Source organism: Pholcus phalangioides, unplaced genomic scaffold (genome assembly GCF_987345545.1).
Source record: "Pholcus phalangioides strain wild (caught in Gottingen) unplaced genomic scaffold, Ppha-v1.0 ptg000015l_1, whole genome shotgun sequence".
NCBI lineage: Eukaryota > Metazoa > Arthropoda > Arachnida > Araneae > Pholcidae > Pholcus > Pholcus phalangioides.
Window position 1 is genome coordinate 60,820,547 of NW_028301608.1, and position 22,319 is coordinate 60,842,865.

The 22,319-nt window shown below is 35.8% G+C and overlaps 1 protein-coding gene across 1 annotated transcript; it reads left to right on the forward strand.

Annotated features, from left to right (window-relative positions):
* The first annotated feature begins 563 nt into the window (after positions 1-563).
* LOC149076401 (uncharacterized) lies at positions 564-21,388 on the forward strand. Its single transcript, XM_089243945.1, has 5 exons — positions 564-853; positions 4,205-4,277; positions 8,109-8,146; positions 10,326-11,675; positions 14,798-21,388. Exons 2-5 carry the CDS (start codon positions 4,235-4,237, stop codon positions 17,954-17,956), a joined length of 4,590 nt encoding a protein of 1,529 aa, XP_089100071.1. The 5' UTR covers positions 564-853; positions 4,205-4,234; the 3' UTR covers positions 17,957-21,388.
* The last annotated feature ends 931 nt before the right edge of the window (positions 21,389-22,319 follow it).

Here is a 22,319-nt window from a genome sequence, read left to right on the forward strand (position 1 = left end):
CAAACAATAAATGACATTTTTACACTATTCTAATCTACGTAAATCATATAAATACAGTGTGTTCACCTGAAGTGCAACATCTCATGTTTTTTTTTTAAATATTGACGAGAACTTTTATTTTGCCATGAAATAACATTCAGGGTACTGTTTTGCTCAATATAACGCCTCAAAAAAAATTTCCTCTGGGTAATTCAATGCTTGCCAATTAAAGGGTTAGTAACCGTTTTTTTTTCATCTTACAAGTGAAAAAAAAACTTCATTTTTTCCCCCTAAAGAATAGCATCAAAGATGGAAAATTTTGTGACATGGTTCCATTCACTTATCCAATTTGTCAAGAAAATCCAAGAAATGACAATTTAATTGGAATGCATCAAGATTGACTTCCAAATAAGAGAGAGAGAGAGAGAGAGAGAGAAAAAAAAGTTTTTCCCCCTCAATATTTATTTATTGCGCCAAACATCGATACATTGTGGCGCCAATGTAGTGATTTGCAACCCCGTGAGATGAGCTGGTTTCTTTTTTTTTTTCTTCTCTGCATCCTTCACTTTTCTTATCAAAAGCACATCAACCTGTTGCTATTTACGGGTGATGTGAGAAGAACTTATTGTTCTTGGAAAAGACAAGACAGGTGGAGTGGTCGGTGGTCAGTGCGCGGCACTTTTTTCTCTCTCTCACTTACATGTGCATTTTTAAATTACGGAGGAAGAGGGAGTAGAAGTGCCCTGTTAACAGAGTTCCTTCGCTTGTTTATTATTCAACAAACTCGTGGATTGCTAACATCGTTGCGCTCGATTTCCTCGAAAGACACACACACGTAGAGTGGCCATGCTGTGTTTGTTGACACTCATAACAGGTGAGCTTTTACCATACATTTTTATCGGAGAAAAAAAAAAAGTCAATTTTTTCTTGAAAACTATCTTAGTCAAATTTTAAGTAACTTGAATACATAAGATTTCTGGGGAGATATTGTGATGGAATTATACTGGTTGATCTGCCAATGTATTTCTATCAGTTTCGAATAACAGTTGATACAAATTGTCAATTAGAAAAAAGTGTAAACTTATAAGGAGTCTACTTTTTAACATGGTAAAAAAAAACTTTCTTGTGTAGCAATACTATTAAAAATATTATTTAGCCATTGCTTTATTTCAAATTTTTACCACATATATTTGATTGTATATGCTATTCTATGCTGGTACAAAATTTCACATATCTGTAATATTTAATTTTTACAAATTTTAAAAAGGGCTTGCGTTCATGATAAAATAACATCAATGAACTTGAATAAAAATTGATTAAAAAAAAGAAAACTGTTCAGTTCACAAAATGAAAAAGATTTGAGATCCACTTGAGTTATAATATTTTTTAATGTAAAATTTTTTTTTTTAATGTAAAATTTAATTTTGAATAAGATTGATTGAATCCTTTTATGCACTGAACAGTTTCTTTATTTTTAATAATTTTTTATTCAATTAGATTGATTTCATGCAATTTTATTATGCATATAAGCTATTTTTAATGCATTTGTTTCTTTTGAAAATTTAAAAAAAATTGAGTATTGAAGATATATAAAATTTCGTACTAGCATTGGATAGAATATACAATCAAATATACGTGGTAAAATGTTGAAATAAATCAATCGATAAATACTATTTTTAATACTATTTATACATAAGAAAGTATTTCACCATGTTAAAAGGTAGGACACCCCCCTTAAAGCTTTTTCCTGCTGAGAAAAGGACGTTTTTTGCTTCTAAAATGAGAAAAATCATCAAAACTGATAATTGATTAAAAAAAACGAAAATAAATTATATGACAAACTTTTCTAAAATTATGCTCCTTGGTTTTTCTATCCGTATCATTCTGAGTAAAAATAGACTCACACATACATTTCCTTTTTCAATTTAATTAAAAATACTCCCTTTACAACACTTGTATGAATATAAATATTAAAAAAATGTTCTATAAAGGGAGTGGCTATCTCAATTTGAGTCTTTAAATGTTAAGCAGTGGGGGAAAAATTCAAAAAATATATTATTGCATATTTCTTAATTTATTATTTAATCATATCTGTAGACTCAATACTGATTAAGTTTCGGGAATTTTTTCAAATTCACAATTTCGACAACAAATTTCTGAGGTCAGAATAATGAAGTCGACATGTAATACTAATTATTTGATTTTTTTTTTCAATGTATTTCTTGTTTATTCAGTATATATATGTATTCTGTATATGCAGAGTGTCCGCTCTTACAGTTTTCCAATAGCTAATTTCGAAATAATTAGTATTACAGGTAAATTAAAATTACAAAAAATGTTTCAAATATTATTTACGCATTATTTAAAAAGTCGTTTAAATGAAAAAAGTTACGAAATTTCATTTTTTATTCATAAATGACTGAGTTATACCTAATTAAAGTTGAAGCACTTACTTCTATGGAAAAAAAAAGGGAAGAGATGTACGTGTAAATTATTTCAGAAACAAATGATGTATAGCATTCAACATAATGATGTAAACAGGCGATTCTGAATTCAGCGACAAATTTTAAGAGGGGGAAAAAAAGACACCTAAACAAGCATTTTTGGTCATAGAATGTGTTGTCGAATCGTAATAGCAAAGGCGGTTGAGAGTGTTTTCAGCGAGTGCACAACAGCATTTGACCAAAAGCAAATAAATTTTTTCGACGGATTTGCTGCGATATGTGCTATCAACCATTCGAGGGTAGTTATCAGGGAGTTATTGTGTTCGAGGGTAGTCGTCATACGCACCTTCGGATTGGATTGGATTTTTTTTTATTGGTGCAAGGACCATCAATGTTATGCTGCACCAAACAATGATCAACTGGTATAATGACTTGTGATAGAATTTGAGTTTCCCATGTTGCACCATGAAAAGGCCTACCATATCACAATACCCTGCACCCTCGAATGGTTGATTGCACTTATTGCTGCAAATACGTCAGAAAAATACATTTACTTTTGATGAAGGGCTGTTGTGCACTGGCTAAAAAAACTCTCTACCGCTTTTGCTATTTGCGATTCGACCATACATTCTATGACCAAAAATGCTTGTTTAGGTGTCTTTTATCGCCTCTTAAAGTTTGTCCCTTGAATTTAGAATCTCCCTGTATATCTATTCATCAGGACCACACTAACAACTCCTATTGTCATGTCATTAAATGGAATCTCAAGAAAATCATATCCGTACGAAACTGAATTCAAAGATACTTAATTGCAATATCTGTATGCTGGAGGTAAAGGGCACCATATCACAAAAGAGAAATTTTACAGGAGAGCAGTTTGAAGGGTTTTTGTGTATCTTTCTATACAGCTGTAGTGTAATGAAAGAACAGCAAATTAATAGTGTTAATTAATATTGACAATAATAGACACAGTGCCTTTCACCTCCTGCATACAGATATGTTTTTCATATTATTCTTGAGTAAGAGTATATAGTAGAAATAATTTGATGAAATCCATGAAGATGCGTATAACATAGTAAAAAGATATAACTTACATAAACTAACGTCATAAAAAACTATGAAAATGAAAGTAGACATATTTATATTCAAGAGTGAAATCAAGAATAAAAATAAGAATATCTCAGAAAAAAGTTAAGCTTCTTTGATAGTAGGTATTGTATTATGTATTCGAAACGATGTACTCGTAATATATCTTGAATTCATTTCCTTAAAGAAAATTAGATTACAAAATAAAGAGGGGGGGGGGGGAAGAAAACAGTGGAAACGAAAATCTATAATATACGGAAAAAATAGAAAACAAAAGCCTTTTTTTTTAGGATTCTTCAAAGCATAAGTAAGAAATGAAAAACCTTTGATAGCTGAAGGTTATAAGATGTTACACCTACGTAATTCTGAATAATCCATATTTTCTTACGATATACCTCTCCATAAAGGGTTCAGATCATCAGATTATGGGGAAAAAGAATAATCTTTTGCGTGACACTGTGATACTATTTTCTTTTTATTTTGTTCCTCCCGATTTCACCCACAAGGCAGAAATCAAAAGCCAAACACTTAAATTTCCGATAGTTGGCGTTCTTCCTCAAAATAACGCTAAAGAGAAAAAGAACAAGTAGAGGCATTACTATTGTAGCGTTACATGGGTCATTATGTATCTAAAGGCAATATACTGCTCTAAATTTATTTTTAAATCTCTTTGTTTTCATATTCTATTTTTTAAGGTTCTTAGGATCCGAGATCCATCTATAGCAATGGATAGAAATAGAAGATTATGGATATTAGTTGTCGTTGCTGGTGAGATTTCTTTATGTATAACTTAAATTGTATATAGACTAAGTTTTGGAATTTAAGGAAAACCGCACACATTTGCAGTTTTACCTCTAGTAGCCTATATATACACACATCCCTTTCAGACCCTGGTGCCACAAATGTATGTGTTGTTTTTTCCTCACTATAAATTTTTTTTTTTTGACCTCAGGGTGTTAAGCTCTGACTTAAAGGAATGTGCGAGTTTTGAGTTAGATATACTGTGAATATGAACTTCGGGGCTTTCATTAGAGGGCAGTTCAAGTTAAACTTTTAGGGACATTTATAAGATAACTTTCGGGGGGGGGGGGGTTATATGATGACTTCCAGGAGAAAGACGGGAAACGTCTGATTTATTGCATGAAATTTAACAATAAAATTTTGAAAAAAAATTTTATTTAAAGATGAATATACCTTGCATCATCTTGGCTAAAAAAATTTGAACGAAGTGAATTATTTCTTCACAAACAATAAAATAAAATAAATGATTGAAAAAAAATAAAGATTTGCTGAGATTTATGTTTTAATGCATTTTTTGGAATATCAAAAATGCAAAATCATTTTGAAAATTCTAAAAAACGAAAACTCGGGTTTGAAAGATTTATCGGACTCGAAGTTTTGTGTTGAAAGGATGTTGAATAATAACATTAAAATTACCGAAAACTGAAAAAGAACAGTACTGAAAAGAATAACAATTGCTCATTATAAGGTTTTTTGATCAGTATTTACTAATAAAACGCTTAGGGGGGAGGAGAGTATTTTTAAAACATGTAAATATTATTATAAAAGTAGACATTTTTTCATATTTAATGAAAATACATTGCAAATTTTGCAGTCAAAGCTACGAAAAAATTATGGAAAACTCAATTTTAAATTTTAAGCCATAGAAATGTGATATTATTATAATGACAGATATAATTCATTTCTAAATAATTGTAGAGAATATTTTTTTCGCTACCAATCATTTAAAAAATGTTTTTCCCCGATATTATTTTATCGTGTTATAAATAGATATTCTCATTAAAAACGCATTAAGGTAATCGGAAAACTAAAAAATAATTAAGATTGGAAAAACTCATTAAAACTATGGAAAATGAAAATCTATTAGAATTGAAAAAAACAAAAAATGAATCATTAAAATTAAGTTATAGGGATTTTTCATAAAACTTCAGGGATGGCCAGACAAGACGGAAGCAAGTCTCAAGAGTGCAACTCCACCAATAAAAGTGTCAGACAATATCAAAAAGATTTTATAATTAAATTCATTTTTTGGTACGTGTGAACCAATGTAATGAGTTGATGTGCTATTTTTTTTTGTGAATTTAATATAAATTTAACCTAATATACTTAATACACGGCAGGGATCATCAACCTTCTAGACATTGTGGGCCAAAAAAAAATTCCTTGAAGCCAGAGGGCCAATGTTCTGCGATATCTAGATTCATACAGTTTTGTCTTAATGGGCCCGGGACTCCAAGTTAAACACGGAGTCCCTGTATTACTGAAGGAATTATTTATCCCGAAATCGAATATGAATTTTCATTAATTCTGAAATTATTTTTTTCAATAATTCTGTAAGTATTTTTCATTAATTGTGAATTTTCATTAATTGCGAAATAACTTTTTGAAATATTTCTGAATAAATTGAAATTTAGTTCTGAAATATTTTCTAAAAGTAATTTTGAAATTACTTCCCCCCCCCCCCCCTATTTCGGAATACATTCTCTTCATTGAGTTTTTTTTTCCAGCATCTCTATAAATTCTGTAACTATGTAGGCCTAAGCATTGGCGTACGCAGGCGGGGGGGGGGGACCCTCAAGCCGAGATTATGGTGTTATTTTGCAGGAAAAAACGTAAACCTCCCCCTCCCCGAGAAGGAAAAAACATTGAAACCTTCCCCCCTTGAGAAAATTCTGCGTACCCCTATGTATGTAAGCTTTTTCATCTACGGATTACTGAAAAAAGCTTCAAGGGCCACACGTGGTCTGCGAGCCATGCTTTGAAAACTCTTGTTATATTGTGACTTACCGTGACTTAGAAATATTATTCCAATTAAATGATTTATCCAACGAGTCACAGCAATTTTTCCAAAAAAAGTTTTGATAATATAGTACACAGGATAGAAAGAAAAGTTCCTTGACCTCATTTTACTGGCGAACCGTTAGTCCATATTTCCAAGTATAAAAATCATTCAAATAACGTGTGAAACTCAGATACGTCATTCATGTTGCAAGGGGTTGTATAGTTATTAAAATCAAAAAATAACTTTTTATATGGACATCCTGCCCTCAAAACCAAATTAGAAAGTTGCTACCCTGTCTTTCTTGAGGCTAACAAAGAAAATTCCACGTTTCTAAGAGCGAGAGAGATGTTTCGAAGAAGTTGCAAGAGAGTAAAGAACAGTGTAAACAAAGGGAAAGAAGCGTTGTCCGTTAGTTTTTGCTATTCTTGCCTAACTTTTATCCTCTGTTTGAAAGCAAATATCTCAGTGAATATTGCACTTAGGAACGTTTAAGTTTTCTTGTTAGCCTTAAGAAAGTCAGAGCAACAAATTTTTAATTCATTCATTTCAATAAGTATTCTTCAGGTGAACATAACCGAAATTACGATTCTTTTGCCTTGCGATTTTGAACTTATCGAAGTGAATTCCTTTTTATGTGAATACGTCTGATATACAGTAGAGATTGGGCAAAGAAAATTTTCATAAAATTCGGTTGCCCAATTTAATAATGTATTTTCGGAACATAAATATTTCTAAAAGAAAAAAAATCTCCAAATACCGTATGTTAGAAAGAAGAAAAACGTTTGAGAACTCGAATTTTGGGACGCAAAAGTACCCAAAGGAAACAATATTCATCTCACGGAATATTTCTCAAATAAATCTTTTGTTTACCGAATCATGCCCTTCGACGGGAAGGAAACAGTTTTGCGTTTTTAGCATGCACCACGCTGATGAGAACCTGATAATTTAACAACGTTATGCGCAGACTTTTTTTTTCTGCATATCTGATGCCGAAAAAGAAATTATGAACAAGGGTGAGTGATTTAGGACATTGAAAATCATTACAAAACACAATGACAGAATGAGAGAAAAAAAAATGGTTTTGGAAGAGAGAAAGACGTTACGAAAGAAATGCAAATCTTATAAAGGGAAGAGCTGTTTGTGTACTTAACATTATTACAAACTCGAAGATTCATGGACATCTTCGAAAATCCATTCATAAATGGATATTTGAAAATTGTTCATCCTTCATCATCGTATTATAAATTTACATTCAATTAAATCTAATGCGGATTAACTTTGGATTTAATATATTTACGATGTCCTGTCAGCGTGGGTGTCTGTCCCCGAGGTTGCCGCAACACGTCGTCTTGAAAACAATGGGAGAGTTTAGCAATCGGATGTGAAACGAATTTAGATGACCTCTTCCGAATAGTTAATCAGTGGTATTTCGTTAGTGACCACGAGCTTTGTATATTTTTGTTCGAGGAATACATGCGTGGCTGCATATACACCCACCAAGCCATGCCACGGTCATATTCATGCAAAATTGGAATTGTGTTATATTAATCTGTAAGGTTAATACTCTCTGACAAACAAAGAAATACTTTCTGTGGTAATTTTTTTGAGTATAATCTTATGATGTACACCAAGTCACAACTTTTGGTCACGGGGTTTTTGTGCGCTTTTCAAACCAAACCTTTTAATCAGTTTAATAAAAGTATTTCTTCTAAAAAAATAACAGAATTACGTTAATAAACTGGAAAAATATTGCATTGGTAAAATTTTAAATATTCACTATTTTTTTTTACTTCCAGTTACTTTAAATTCTTCTCAAGGCCATCCAAAGAAAAGGGTAAGAAATTTTGTCTCTTTAATTAGACGTACATTTGTATGATAGCCATCTTCATTTTGGAAGATATGATTATGGAAAACATACACTATGAAATTGAACTAGGAACAAAATACTTTTGCCTGAAAGTCTAAGGATTTTATTTTTTCATCAGGAAAAAAAATCTTATTCACTTCAATTAATTTCAATAAATTTATTCTGAAGCAAGACTTTTCCTCTTCTTTTTTTTTTTATTAAGGTGATGACAACTAATTTAAAATGAAAAAATATAAAAGAATTAGAGATCCAAAGAGAAGAGCGAAAGTTCTACAGCAGTGTTTCCCAAAGTGGGCAATATCGCCTCTGGTGGGCGATGGAAAGGTCCAGAGGGGCGATACAAGCTACGGGTATAACATAGGATCCTATGGGTTCTCTTGAGTTGGGGGGCGATGAGAGAAAAACATTTTGTGAAGAAGGGGGCGATGGAACAAAAAGTTTGGGAAGCTATGTTCTACAGCATCTAAATTACATTAATTCAAGTAATCATTCATTGTTGAATCCCAATTTCACAGTTGGAAGATAGATGGCACCACGTGAACATACACATACGGCACCTATGTATATGCACTGCTACTGAAATGCACGTGATGCATATCCGTAAATATTACTCTGAGGTACTTCTAACGAATTGGTGCATGTCGGAATGTGTCGTGTGTGTGCTCTGTACCCAACGGGAAGTTTGTTTCTGAGGAATGTCTGTCACATGTATTGAAGAAATGCTGCCACCGGATTTCCGAATTCGGAAGCAGGCATATGAATACACACGTTATTCCGAAACTGTGTATGTTTTATAAACGAAAACGTATCGCTCGCTATAATAAAGGTAGTAGTAATTATTGCTTTCAATCTTGCTTAGATTTTGATGACGTAGAAAAGTTCCGGAGTTCATCACTAGATGATGCTGTAATTATTTCCACCGGAAAGCGAACCCAAACACATTTTTCCTATAATCACTATATTAGTCCCAAGTCTGAGATGTTTCATGAGTTGTTCAAGTTCCCGGGAAATTTCCCACGTTATATGTTTCTCTGAAATATTCATCTTTTTGCTCCCGGGTATCTCAAAACGATTGGAGCAGAAATTCGATCGTAAGCTGCTGCGCATACATACGCAAACTGCTAAAATGTTCATAACTCGTGAATGGATGAAGAAGATAGAGTGACAAGGAAAATGCCTTAAAATACTGAATTAGGAAGACATATCCTGAATATTACACTAAGGTGAACTCGAAAAGTCATCTGGTTTCCGCCGGGAGTCGAAGCCACGCCCTCTTGCAACCTGGCAAACATGCTACCATCTACCCGACTGGAGACACGACCCTTCCTTTCTTATTTCCAGCACTGTGGCGTGAGGCACTTAAATACATGCATTAGTAGTCTTAATATTCGTACTCTTAACATCAGCAAATGGCTAACAGGTGGGACGGTAGAGAGAGAGAGAGAGATAGACGGTTTTCCTTTCATCCCCGGTTATGAGGGAAACATATATTCACGTCATAGTGTGTGGAATAAGGAAGACAGGGTCGTGTCTCTAGTGGCGTAGATGGTAGCATGCTTCCCCGGTTTGCAAGAGGGCCTAAGTTCGAGTCCCGGCCGAGACCTTTTTCTTTCCGAATTCACCTCGGCACAATATACAGAAAACATCTGCTTCCTTGATATCTTGGGCTCAGAAAATAGTCGTCTATCTCTCTAGATTGAATTAAGCTTCTTGCACTACAGAATCAGAGCAGTAAAGTCCACTCCGGTGGAAAATTAATTAATTTTTTTTTCGTCATTTTCAGAACCAAACAAATTTTGGTCAAAATTGCGGCACCCAGTTGTGAAGTTTTGTTTACTGCAGTGAAAAAATATTAGATTCATTCGGACCTGTGTGTGGAATAAATTCGAAAATATTCAACGAAATTTAATATTCGAATAAAATTGTACTTACAAACGGCACAGGATAATTATTTTTCACCGATATAAAGACAGGTTTACACTTTCATTATGGTTTTTTATGTGTTTATTTTTTTTAAAGTATTCTAATTACAGAGGGAACCTGACAGCCGCTGATATCACTGCTAATAAATAATAAGATGAGAGCCAGTCTAATCTGAGCATGTTCCACTTCCGCTATTAAACTCTTGTTTTGATTTCTGTTACAGGATTTTCCGTATCCCGAGTCATTAAGAAGGACGAAGAGCTGGTTTCTGAGTCCTCAAGCGAGTAATATCGTGCCGAGTCAAACCGATTTCACGAATACCGAGAATTCAACGCCAGAAAGTAGATCCCTGTGGTGGGATCAATGGAAAGCATTCAACAGGAGATCTAGTCTTCTGTTGCCAAACATCACAAGTTTTAATTCAAACCATAATAACAATCCGAAGACTCCATCGTCGAATGCGACGAGGGTCTACAAAATAGCCATAGCGAGCATAGACTTGAGGAACAAAACTTTAAAGCCTTATTTTCTACCAGATCTAGGGAGATTTATCCTCAGGGATTCTATAATAGACGACGGGCATTTAACGTCTAGTCATAAATTTCGCTCTCCTCAGCTCAGAGAGAAGAATACGAAAACAGATGGCAGGATAAAGATGACCGATTCATCTCTGTCCGAATTCGAAGAGAATTTCAGTCATACAACCGATGATCCGGAATCAAATAACAAGCAAGACGTGAACGTCAATTCCGCCGGAACACAGAACGAAGGCCTGGTTCCGAGCGTGAATTACGTTTCACCGATTGTGGATTATGTTGTGCCCAATGTGCAGTACGTGGAACCTACAGTCGAGTATGTTGATATTCCCCCTGAGCCACCAGTCAATAAATACACCTCGTCTCACGTGCGTTACGTCGAACCGCGTGTCGTTTACATGAACGAAGGAAATAGAGGCAACGTGCCGTATGAAAGTCCAGATTTTATACAAAAGGACAAAGAAAGCTCCGGCACTCCAACTATCGATGATTTCGACTCGTACGACGATGATTTCTTCTACCAGGATGATTTTGATGACCGCTACAGAAATTTGCACTCTCCCACGGGTAAGAAGATGGCTGTTTCGGAATCATCATCGGACTCGACTATGTCATCTGTAGTCGGAGATGGGCCCGGTGTGGATCAAGTGAGCACAGAACGTAACATAAAAACTGCATCGGGGGAACCACATGTGGAACGAAATATTGGAAAAAAGGACAGAGACATTGCAGGAAAAAAGCAAAAACAAGGACAACAAAAAACGGAACGAGAAGACTTAAAAAATGATGCAACACTTGGTGGTATTCGCAGCACATCAGTGATTGGACATCCACCGAGAACTAATTCCAGTACGTTGAATGTCCAGAAACACATCAAGAGAGTTGGCGACCATTTCAACAGACTGGAGGAAGGTGAATCTATACCGGGTAGACCAGATCGGGATTATCCAACTTACAAATACATACCTGACACCAGTTTCCGATGCGGTGGTGATCACCAGTTTGGATACTATGCTGATATTGATACTAATTGCCAGGTAAGCAGATAGTCCTGCATCGATTATTTTAAAATAGTAAAGCAAAATAGGATTCAACAACGAAATCATTAACATTATAGCCGTTAACGTTAAATCCCTAACATTACAGCCTGGCAAGGATCCCCTATAAAGGAGAGCGGACTCAGTCATCCATCTTTAACAGGTTTTTTTTTTCTCTAAGTGATATCTAGGAAATAGTTGAAAAAAAAGCAAGATAAAGGAAACAAAGACTACCTATAGGTTGGAACCCCAGGTTGACTTATCCGCTATCTATGTGCGAAGTTTTATGTCAGTATTTGCTCTATAGCCGCTGTGGTGGTCGAGTGATCAGAGTGACGGACTCGCATCGAGAGGACCCGAAACCGACTATGGCCCCGCTCTGTCCCCATAGGGGATATAAGCTGATCACCCAGGGGATCATTGTGAAGACCCGGATTCGAACCCCACCATCGGCTGAAGTTGGTTTCCTGTGATTTCCAACTTCGAGGGGCAAATGCGTTCCTATTTCGCCATATAACGTCTCTTCCACAAAGACCCGCCACAGAGAACAACGGGCCCACACAGCGATTCAATTACTCAACTACTATACTTCACTCACGGTTAGGAAAAAACAGATATTAAATGGTGGCAGTACACATAACAAGCATTAGACAGAAACAAACTTCACGTCCGGTTCACAACACGTACACGCACATTCCAATATGTACCAATTCACTAGAAGTTCCGCAGAAGAATGTGGACGAGGTGCATGTGTGTTTTAGTAGTAGTAGTATAGCCAATCGCTGTTCCCTACACTCAGGATCCGGGTTCGAACCCCACAGTGGTGGTCGGCTGAAGTTGGTTTTCTGTGGTTCCCAACTTCAAGGCGCGAATGCGAGCCGATCTCTCCGTTAAAAAGTCTCGCCACAGAGAGCAACAGGCCTACAGTGTTACAAATATTCAATCATTACACTTCACTCACAATTTGAAGTATAGATGGCAGCACTGAAATATCATACACAACACTAGTTACACAAGCACCTCCACACTTGTCCGACTCTTTTCTAGTGTCGGATTTGATTGGATAGTTAGTATCACGTGATCAATGACGTCTGATTAAGGATTTCCTCTCTAGTTTTGGCTGTTCTTCGTAGTTATGACGATTTTATTTATATTTTTGACATTATCAACCAATCAGAATCAGGCTACTGTGACGTTATAGAAACATCACCGTATGTGTAAAGTGTACCTCCTGCTGTTACGTTTGGCAACTTATCGCCAAACACCAGCGTCTATTAACGATTTCGCTATTATTTTGTCATTACGTCTCGTTTGCTCACACGATAATAAATTACAATGATATAATTTAACTATAATACTATAACGATCATAATAATAATGATATATATTATATAATAATAATTATATTGACATGCAATTAATACAGTGGCTTGCCGAAACACAATTTCTATGTTTGGTTTTCTAATGAATCTATCAGCATTATGAATCAATAAATGATAGCAGGGCCCAGCTTCGCTGGGCGCTCGCTGCGCGAGCCGTTACTATTGTCAACTTGATGCAACTGAACCACATTTTGATTAAATCAGAAAAAAAAAAGAAAACATTTTTTAGTGATTCAATAAACGATAACTTATTATACGGGGGTGGCCCCCCATTCCCGTGCATCTGACAATTTGTGGTGAATTATAATATAATAAATCATATTTATCCCGTGCATTGGTTAAAAGAAAAAAATTAAATGTGATAAGAAATTAAACTTTTCAAACGAAGATGCTAGAAAAAAAAAATTTGATGGTTACGAAGGGACTCGAACTCATAACCTTCGTTTTAAGCAACCCGTGAACTTCCCACTGCATCAATCCTGGTTGCCGAACTAAAGTTAAATTTAGAATATCCATTATTAAATGTCGCTAGGAAATATGGTGGCGCCAAATGGATCAAAAGTTACGGTAGCCTCGCGGTCTACTGTGACGTTTCTATGACGTCACAGTTGCTTGAAAAAAAAAAAAAAAATAGCGCCAAAGCCACATGCAAAAGGTTACAAGGAGGAAAATCCTGATTTTACGTCTATGATCACGCACGTCCAATCAAATTCGACACTAGAACAGAGTCGGACAAGGATTGAGGCGCTTTCCTAGACACACACTCAGACTGTTAGGTGCACTTACTTTGTTCCAGACTCTGCCACGAAGCTGGGCTGGAAGAGATCTCGGCAACGGGATAAGTCCGGTGGCAGAGACGCTGGCGTTCATTCATTCATGTTCCCTACACTCCTTTTTTAACGATTAGATGTTACTTTGAGCAAAAAAATGGTTTTACTGTTCTACGATGGAGAACGATGAGTCGCCCGCCACTCTAGGAGCTTTAGCTACAGCGATAATATTGACGTCACACATTCGCTCAAAAATAGTGGATGAGTCGTGGAAATATTATCGCAAATTAATTGCGACCATTTTTTTTTATATTATTACCATTTCTTAAAATTAGTATTTTTTCAAACTTTTTCTCTATTACCACGAGTGGATGGTCATTATTGGTCATCACTTTAACATTTCACGAGGGAGCGAAGTGTGGGGGCGCTAAAAAGCTCTTCCGCTCAAACCGACAGGATGGAAATAGCTACGCAGAGGAATGTGGACGAGGTGTATGTCTGGTTTAGTAGTGGGGTGGATATATTTTCAAGTTGCACAAGTCTGGGGTCTTTACTAAGTCGGCATCGGACCCGCCGATGGCTAATCTTCTGCACATCCCTTAGGGCAACTGGGTTCAACTGCTTTAAATTCTTAAAAATTCGATAGTTATCGGACGGTCAGTAGGTCGCACAGGGGGAAGCTGTGGGTGTTCGAGCACCCACAGAATTTTGTAGAATAGGTTTGAGCACCCCCAGAAATAAATGACAAATGACAAGTTCCTGCATAAAGACCAACCTGAGCACCCACTTGTATGGAACACTTCCGACGCCCATGCTGAAGGTGTAAGGTCAATGTCGCTATTTTACCTTCAGGATTACACCACTGTGCTATTTTTATATATAATAATGTGTTTAAATTTTTTTAAACTTTCATTCTTGTATCGAGCGTTTTATATTTTAAAAATATTTTATGTAACTTTCGTTTTTGAAGGTATTTCATATGTGCCATGGGAAATACCAAGATTCTTTCCTCTGCCCGATCGGAACGATGTTTAACCAACAATTCCTCGTTTGTGACTGGTGGTACAACGTATTCTGCCAAGATTCCGCAAAATATTATTTCGCACAGGATGTCTCGTTGCTGAAAAGCCGGTTGAACGGCGGGAAGCCCGTGGGAACACTCTCTGTCGTGCGGAACAGCAACGGGATCTCTTCCATTGAAGTCAGTCCAGAAGAGGCAAATAGTGCTTCTTTGGAGGAATCTAATGAAACCTATTATACTCCAACGAAACCGGTTACCAAACCTGCTGTACCGCCAGTTGAGCAAAAGTCGCATTACGCTTCTGCTCACTCACCTGTGACCAGAAACCCTTCGTTTTCAAGTCATCCTACACAGAGTGGTCGTAAAATAGTTTTACCAGAAACAAATAAAAGAATCATTGACGAAACTGTAAAGTACTTCGGTGGTTCCAAGCCTTACATCTCTTCTGAAATACCCGAAGGAGAAGAAGACAAAATTGCAGAAAAAACACCTACCATATGGGAAATCAGTTCCATCCGAGGCGGACCCCCATTAAAATCTACTCGTGTGCTGTTGATAAAAAAATCACCTCAACCATCACGGACGTCTTCTGCTATCAGAACCACTCATAAGAATGTAGCGTTACCAATTTCACCGTTACCAGCTCGTGTTCCAGTTGCCGCATTGCAAAGCAAAGTATATGAACGAAATGGTGGAAACCAAGGCTATTCCGCCGTTCCCAAAGATCACATCCTCAACGAATGGTGGAGCGAGTCAGGTAGAGATGTCAGTGATGACACCCGTCAGGTATCTTACAGAAATCCTCCTGACCACCCTAGTGTCACAGTTGCAAGCAATTTGAACCCTCCCAGAGACTTAGCACCAGTGTTTGGCCGTCGAAAAGTAATTACAGAGCCAAAGACTTCAGAAAAACGAAAGGGATATACGTACCTGAATAACACTTTCCTCGTACAGGAAAGTGTGATGAGGCAACACGGAAAAGAAATCAATACCGTAAATAAAACGAGAGGGGAATCCAAGAAAAGTGTTTCTCGCGCAACTTCTATTAATCCAAAAACGAATTCTCCCATGAAAATACAAAAGACTCTCGAAGGAAAACTGATCAGAAATCAGCAGCCAAGAATTCACGTAAATGGGCAAAAGGTCCCCACAACAAGCGAAATCATAACGAATCCTTCACCACATATTATTTCAAACAATTGGCATCCTCTTAATATCAAACCGCAATTAACGAATTATTTCGGTTCTGAGAATCACAGAACGAGTAATCCATTTCACAAGATGGCAGTGACGAATAACCGTCATCTCAATTTCGAAACTTTTACACCGAGGTACGAAGACCAAATCCATGCATCAATTCGGTCAGATATAACGCCAAAGACATCTCAGGTTCCGAAAAGGAACCTTGAGGAATATCGAACGCCAATCGATCCTTATAGTGTAACTAAAAAATACGACGACAGAGTCAAGCTTACGGAAAATAGGTCTGCCATCACACTGAATTTTGCAAAGGAACAGGGTGAACTTAGTGATATTTTCGATCCGATTCCTAAATCAAACTCGAAACCTCCACAATCGAAAGAAAGACCAAACGAAAGAAAGAGCTCGAATATTGACGTCCAAGAAAATAGAAAAGTTCCAGAATCATTCGTTATCTCTATCGAAGGTGACATGAACGCGGATAGAGAAAGTGTCTCGCCAGTAATGAGTTTTCAAGACGTCTCCACGACTGCGCCCTCGACGTTTAAGATGAAAAAGAAAATTAAATATGGTGAGAGACTGAAGTCTTCTAAGCACACGGAAAAAAATAATTCACCGAGAAGCAGCGAATCCCAAGTCTCCAGAAATATTGAAAATTTCAGGAACAGTCATCGCTTGAAATCCACTGGTTCAAGAAAATCGAGACCAACCTCCTACCCCACAACCTTATCCACGCGGGTATCAACAACTACATCTTCGCGGGTCAATCCGAGATCGGAAACGACAACACCGATGACTGAGACTTCTACAAAAATCAAGTCAAAATTTAGAAGCTCCAATAGGAATATTAAGGGAATAGTGAAACAAAGAAGGATATCCACGAATCGAGCCGTAACTGAATCTGTCAAATCTGTAGAAGTTAGTCCAAAAATTAATCCAAGAAAAAGCAATACGCCACCGAAAGAAAAACCATTAAAGAACAAAACCAGTGACGTTGAAGTGCGGTTGGGTGATAAGGTGACAATATCTTCTCCTAATGGAAAAGTTTCTGTCAAGAACATTGAAGCTGTGTATGGGAAGATACATGGATTTGGAGGCGAATCGATAATCCTAAAAAATGATGTCAGTCAAATGTCACACAACTCAACTGCTTTGAATAACGCAAAATTGACTAAATCAACCAAACCGAACAAAGTTGAGCGACCACAGTTGTCGTTCCAACCGAGCGAATCGAAATTCAAGTCAACTGAATCAAAAGATGCTGGACATAAATCAACGGAATCTTCACCAACGACAGTTGAACCCAAAAATTCAAAAATAGAAGAAATGGTGAACACGAATTCGAAACTAGACGCTACCGAATTAAAACCGATACAAAAAATAAAATTGGAACCTGAATCAGTGAACCGGTCACGGAACATCGAGCCCTTGAAAAAATCCTTTAGTGTCAGCGTGCGTGTCGAGAGCAGGGTCCTTCCACCCGTTGTCACAGAAGTCACTGTCGCACCAACGAGGACACTGAAGGACCTGATGGATTTGATACATTCAGATGTGATCGTTCCTTCGGGATCTGAAAAAACTAATCGGTCAAATTCGTTTCCGCTGCATACAAATTCACAATCAATGCCTGGAAATAATTCTCATCCATCAGATTATTTACCTTCGGCCACAACAAGTTTCGTATTCCCCGAAGTTTTCAACGTATCGGGTAACGTACTAACCGGTACCAATCAATCACCTCCGATTCCGAAAATTAACGCTAACGATGACCTGATTGAAAATTCCAGTGACATTATCTCCGTTTCTTCCGCAAATGTCGGACATACCGTCTATTATGATCCTACCTTTAATCAAGCGGCATCTAAACTGAGCAAAACCCGAACTGGCTATTACATTTCTCTGACGTAGAAGGATTGTTTTTATCAATGGTCACATTTGTAATCGAATTTAATTCAGCATAAATGTAATGTGTCTCGCGATTCATGTTTTTTTCCCCTTATCGTCATGTTTATTTACAAATTTGAATGAAGAATAAGATATTTTTTTCTGATTAGAGTTACTAAACATCTGTAATTTTAAATGTCTTGTCCGTATTGTGCATTATAAAATATGCAAAATGTCCAGATCTTTTAAAGACATCACGTACACAGGGTGTCCAATCAGCCAGTGATCGATCAGAGCCAAGGCGGATCATCTTGCAATGATTTACAGCCTGATGCCTCTTACACATGGGGACCATGACGGAAAATAACTGCATTTAAAGGGTCTAGAAAATAAACATAAAATTATTAAGCTGAGTATTTTTTGCCGTTGCTAATTAGTAGGGCTAGGATTTTTATGAACTGAAAACTGTAAAAAATTTTTTTATAAAAATTAGATTTATACTCTAAAAAAACTAAAAACTTGTCCCATAAACTAAAAAGTTGCCCAAAAATTTTCTATTTCCAGTAATATAAATTTCAGCAAAATAATGTGAGATTGAGGAATGTTAACGCAATAAATACTACCTTAAACAAAAGTCTAATACTTTAAAAAAAATTGTCCTGAAACCAAGTCTCCCACCCCTTTTATCTCATCCTTATATAAGCCTTTCAGTACGAAGTTAAGATAGCTGGGGGAAAAAACCGCTTTCATTGTAAATGCTTAAATAATGCAAAAACCATGCTGGGGAAAAAATGAAAATATTCCACAAAATGACTAAAAATCATGAAAATATGCTTAAAAATGAGTGTCATGAAAATATGTTCTATCATGTTCTATAAATAGCGGATTACGCAAAATCCGTAAAAAAATTGTCATAGAAATCCTAGTACTACTGATTAGATGTTCTCGATCTTTAAGAGCTCTCGTCTTCACCTGATTTTTTCAATTGAAAAAGAATTACGTCAATCAAAGACAAGATGGACTGTTTTAGACACCCATCACCGGATACATATAATAAGGGAAAGATTCATTAAAAAATCTGAACCTTATTGAAAATATTTTAATTAGTTAAAATATTTTCGATAGATAATTTTCCTTATCTGTAAAAGAATTTTCTCCAAATAATTTCTTCACAAAGAGCAATCAGACCAAAAACATTCGAAATTTACTCTTGATTTTAACAAACAACCTGCTGAATTGTTGCTTACGCAAATTCAACAGACAGATAGCAGCACACCTCGAGGTACACAAAACGCATCCTCAACAATCAATGTTCACTTTAGGTATACAGCGTAAATATGACGTTCCAGCATGCATCAATTCATGAGAAATTTTTCAGAGACACGTTCATGAAGTACATATGTGATTTAGAAATAGAGATTCACAAGATTTGAATTCATGTGCACTCTCTATTCTTTCAAAGATCAAGTCCATCACCAAAATTCTCAAACTATCGCGAAGTACATCATCGCGTCTGTAATAAACGTGTGACTATTGGGAACTATGATCTGACGCGTCAAGAAAGGATTAAAATGTTAAGTGATTCCGAGTCGTCTAGGTGTACCCTACCTCTCCTAGAAGTTTGTAAACCTGATGTGAGACACCCTGTACGCTGCATTTAAAATAGATTTAAATTTTTTTTGAATTCAGTGTCATCTATTGACAAAATTATAACTTATCTGGAAATTCGATTTAGGTGAAAATATATTTACTGGCTTCTCTCTCTCTAATAACAAAGCAGCAGACAGTGCATTTTTATCGCTCAGCAACTTCTTAGTTGTTCACTTTCTAAGCTGTATAGCCATTTCCCGGACACCCTGTATGTCAATTAACTTTAAATGAGAGAAAAATATTTCATGACAAATAAAACTAGAATTAATATAACATCATACCCATTTCTATCCAAATGTTAAGTGGTTTCGAGTGCCCTTTTCCAGGTCAATGTATGTATGCTAAGAAATCTAATATCTATTAATAGAACTGGGCCATACATCCCATTTTTAATTCGAAATTGGCAACTTGTGCTCGGAGCGATTTTGATTTAGTCGCGGTAATGAAATCCGAATTTAAACTAGTGACGGGTGGGTGGTAATGACTTGGGATTTGAGCAGTTTCTAGGTACAAATAATTTGCTGGTTATCCAGTTTCAGCCTTAACCCTTTAAGTGGCGCAGCAGAAATCACTAAACCTTCATAATGCCATATATTTTTGATTGACATGCATTTGAAGGAGGTTTTATTCCGATTTTTAGCAGGTGGGGGTATAGAGAAAAGTGTTACATTGAGAAATAAATTCTACAAAGTATCTGGGCTCGCCAATACTAAAATAAGAGGCTTCTAAGGAGGCGGGATATCTCGTCAGTGCCGCTGAAAGGGTAAATGAAATATGGCTAGCAGCAGTACGGGTATGCGTATTGTGTCAGCTGAAAATCTGGTAACTTACGAGACATAATTGAAGCATTTCATGGGAATGCTTTCTTGATATGAGTAGTAAACCAATGAAATTCGGGTTAGTAAAATAAAAAAAAAATCAATTTATTAATATATATGATATATGTGCTTATCGATATTGATTTATTATCAATACAAATAATATACTTTATATGTAGAGCGAAAAGACATAGAACAATTTAAATACTAATTAAAGATCCGTACAAATGTTTTAAAATATATCATCTTGCAGTATTTTTATTTACCATTTTTTCATAAGCTCATTCGAAATAGTGCATAAAAGATGAATGATATTCTCTTCTCACATCCCATTTATAAGTTTCAAGCATCCATCAATCTGATATTGATCGAGTTTCAGCGGTTTATGTACAGTTTATGGAACCTGCATATTTTTATTGCTGGCTGGTTTTCAATTGAAAGTAGGACACCAGGTCGGTGTGCGATCGGTTTTTTTAGTTTCTTATTATAAATATTATGTTTTCATATTAAAGGCAGGCATATTATTTTTCCATTATAACGCGTTGGTTAGTGTCTCCCAAATTGGATCGGGTCGAGTTGAATAGAAGGTTTGAACTGACCAAATATTGACTAATGTCGCACCATTTTAGCACATATGTTTGACCCATATTCTTATCGGTATGTTTAAACATGCTGGTGGAGTGGAAATACGGGGAAGAGAATATTTTCAGCATCTCGAATCGGTATTTGGATCCGGTATTAAACACTTTTTTGTTTTTATGATAGATAAAAATCTTACTAGGATTCACAGGATACTGAAAAATTAGGCTGACCACATTTCATCCAGAAAAATACAGTAAAAGGGATCCTAAATAAAAGGCAAAATAAGATACATCGACAGTTCTCGTCAAAAGTCACCGAATGTGAGAAAATTGACCAGAAAGTTGCCAATGGGCGGGAAATGCAGAGATATCGTGTATTTGTATTATAGGGCATTAGTTTTTTTTTTTTTAAATAACAATAAACGTTGAACACTATTAAACATGTGGGGGAATACTTAAATTTGCAGTCATAATGATCAGAATATAATTTAATAAGTTATGAAAATTATCTAATCTACAATTTCAGTTAAGAATACGAATTCAATTAAGTTTTCTTAGGAATAAGGGGAAAACAGGGGAATTTTTATTTTTAAAAAAAGTCGGGATGACCAAAAACTACGGTAAAATACGGCAATGTCTCACGAAATACGGGTCATATAGTTACCCTAGCAAAAAGATCCATTCCAGCTGATTATGCAAGATAATTAAGCTTCCGAACTTTTTTTTCGACAAATGTGGTTTTGAATCGAATTGAATTGGATTCGAGATTCAATAAAATTTCACATATAATTCAGAAATGATCTCGTTGGGAAACGTTGCAAAATTTTTTATTGTTAATAGTTATGAAATAATTGAGGTAAAAGACCCTTGAACTGATTTTGGTGGTTTCTGCATTAATTTTTATTCGTGACATTTGTGAATTAAGGAAGATGGTAATTGATTTTTTTATGAATGTTATTATGAAATAAAAATGTTTATTTTATGTTTATTTGTTTATATACACATATTTGATGCATATTATGTTCATTGTGATTGTTTTAGAAATAATTATAGAGTATGAAGTGATTAAAATATCAGAAGTTTAATATTCATATTTTTATTCAGTTTTTGAATCATTTGGGTCGGTCTCTTGTATTTGAATAGCGTTGCACGTACATACATCCTCAAGAATATGAATCAGACCAGGCACCCATTTTCAACCGGTTACTCGTGAGCACTAGGGTGCTCGCTAAAGCTTACGACAGTTTTTTTTTTGTCCATTTCGGACATTTACCTAGTCCTGAAAAACATATCAAAACAGTCTGTCGTTCATGCTGGACTCCCATCGTGGTGATCAGG

Bases quoted from the DNA above. Each gene is read 5' to 3' on its own strand.
- LOC149076401 (XM_089243945.1), top strand. From the start codon at position 4,235: ATGGATAGAAATAGAAGATTATGGATATTAGTTGTCGTTGCTG. The intron at 8,147-10,325 runs GTAAGAAATTTT...TTTCTGTTACAG, and splicing joins AAGGCCATCCAAAGAAAAGG to GATTTTCCGTATCCCGAGTC. The intron at 11,676-14,797 runs GTAAGCAGATAG...TCGTTTTTGAAG, and splicing joins ATATTGATACTAATTGCCAG to GTATTTCATATGTGCCATGG.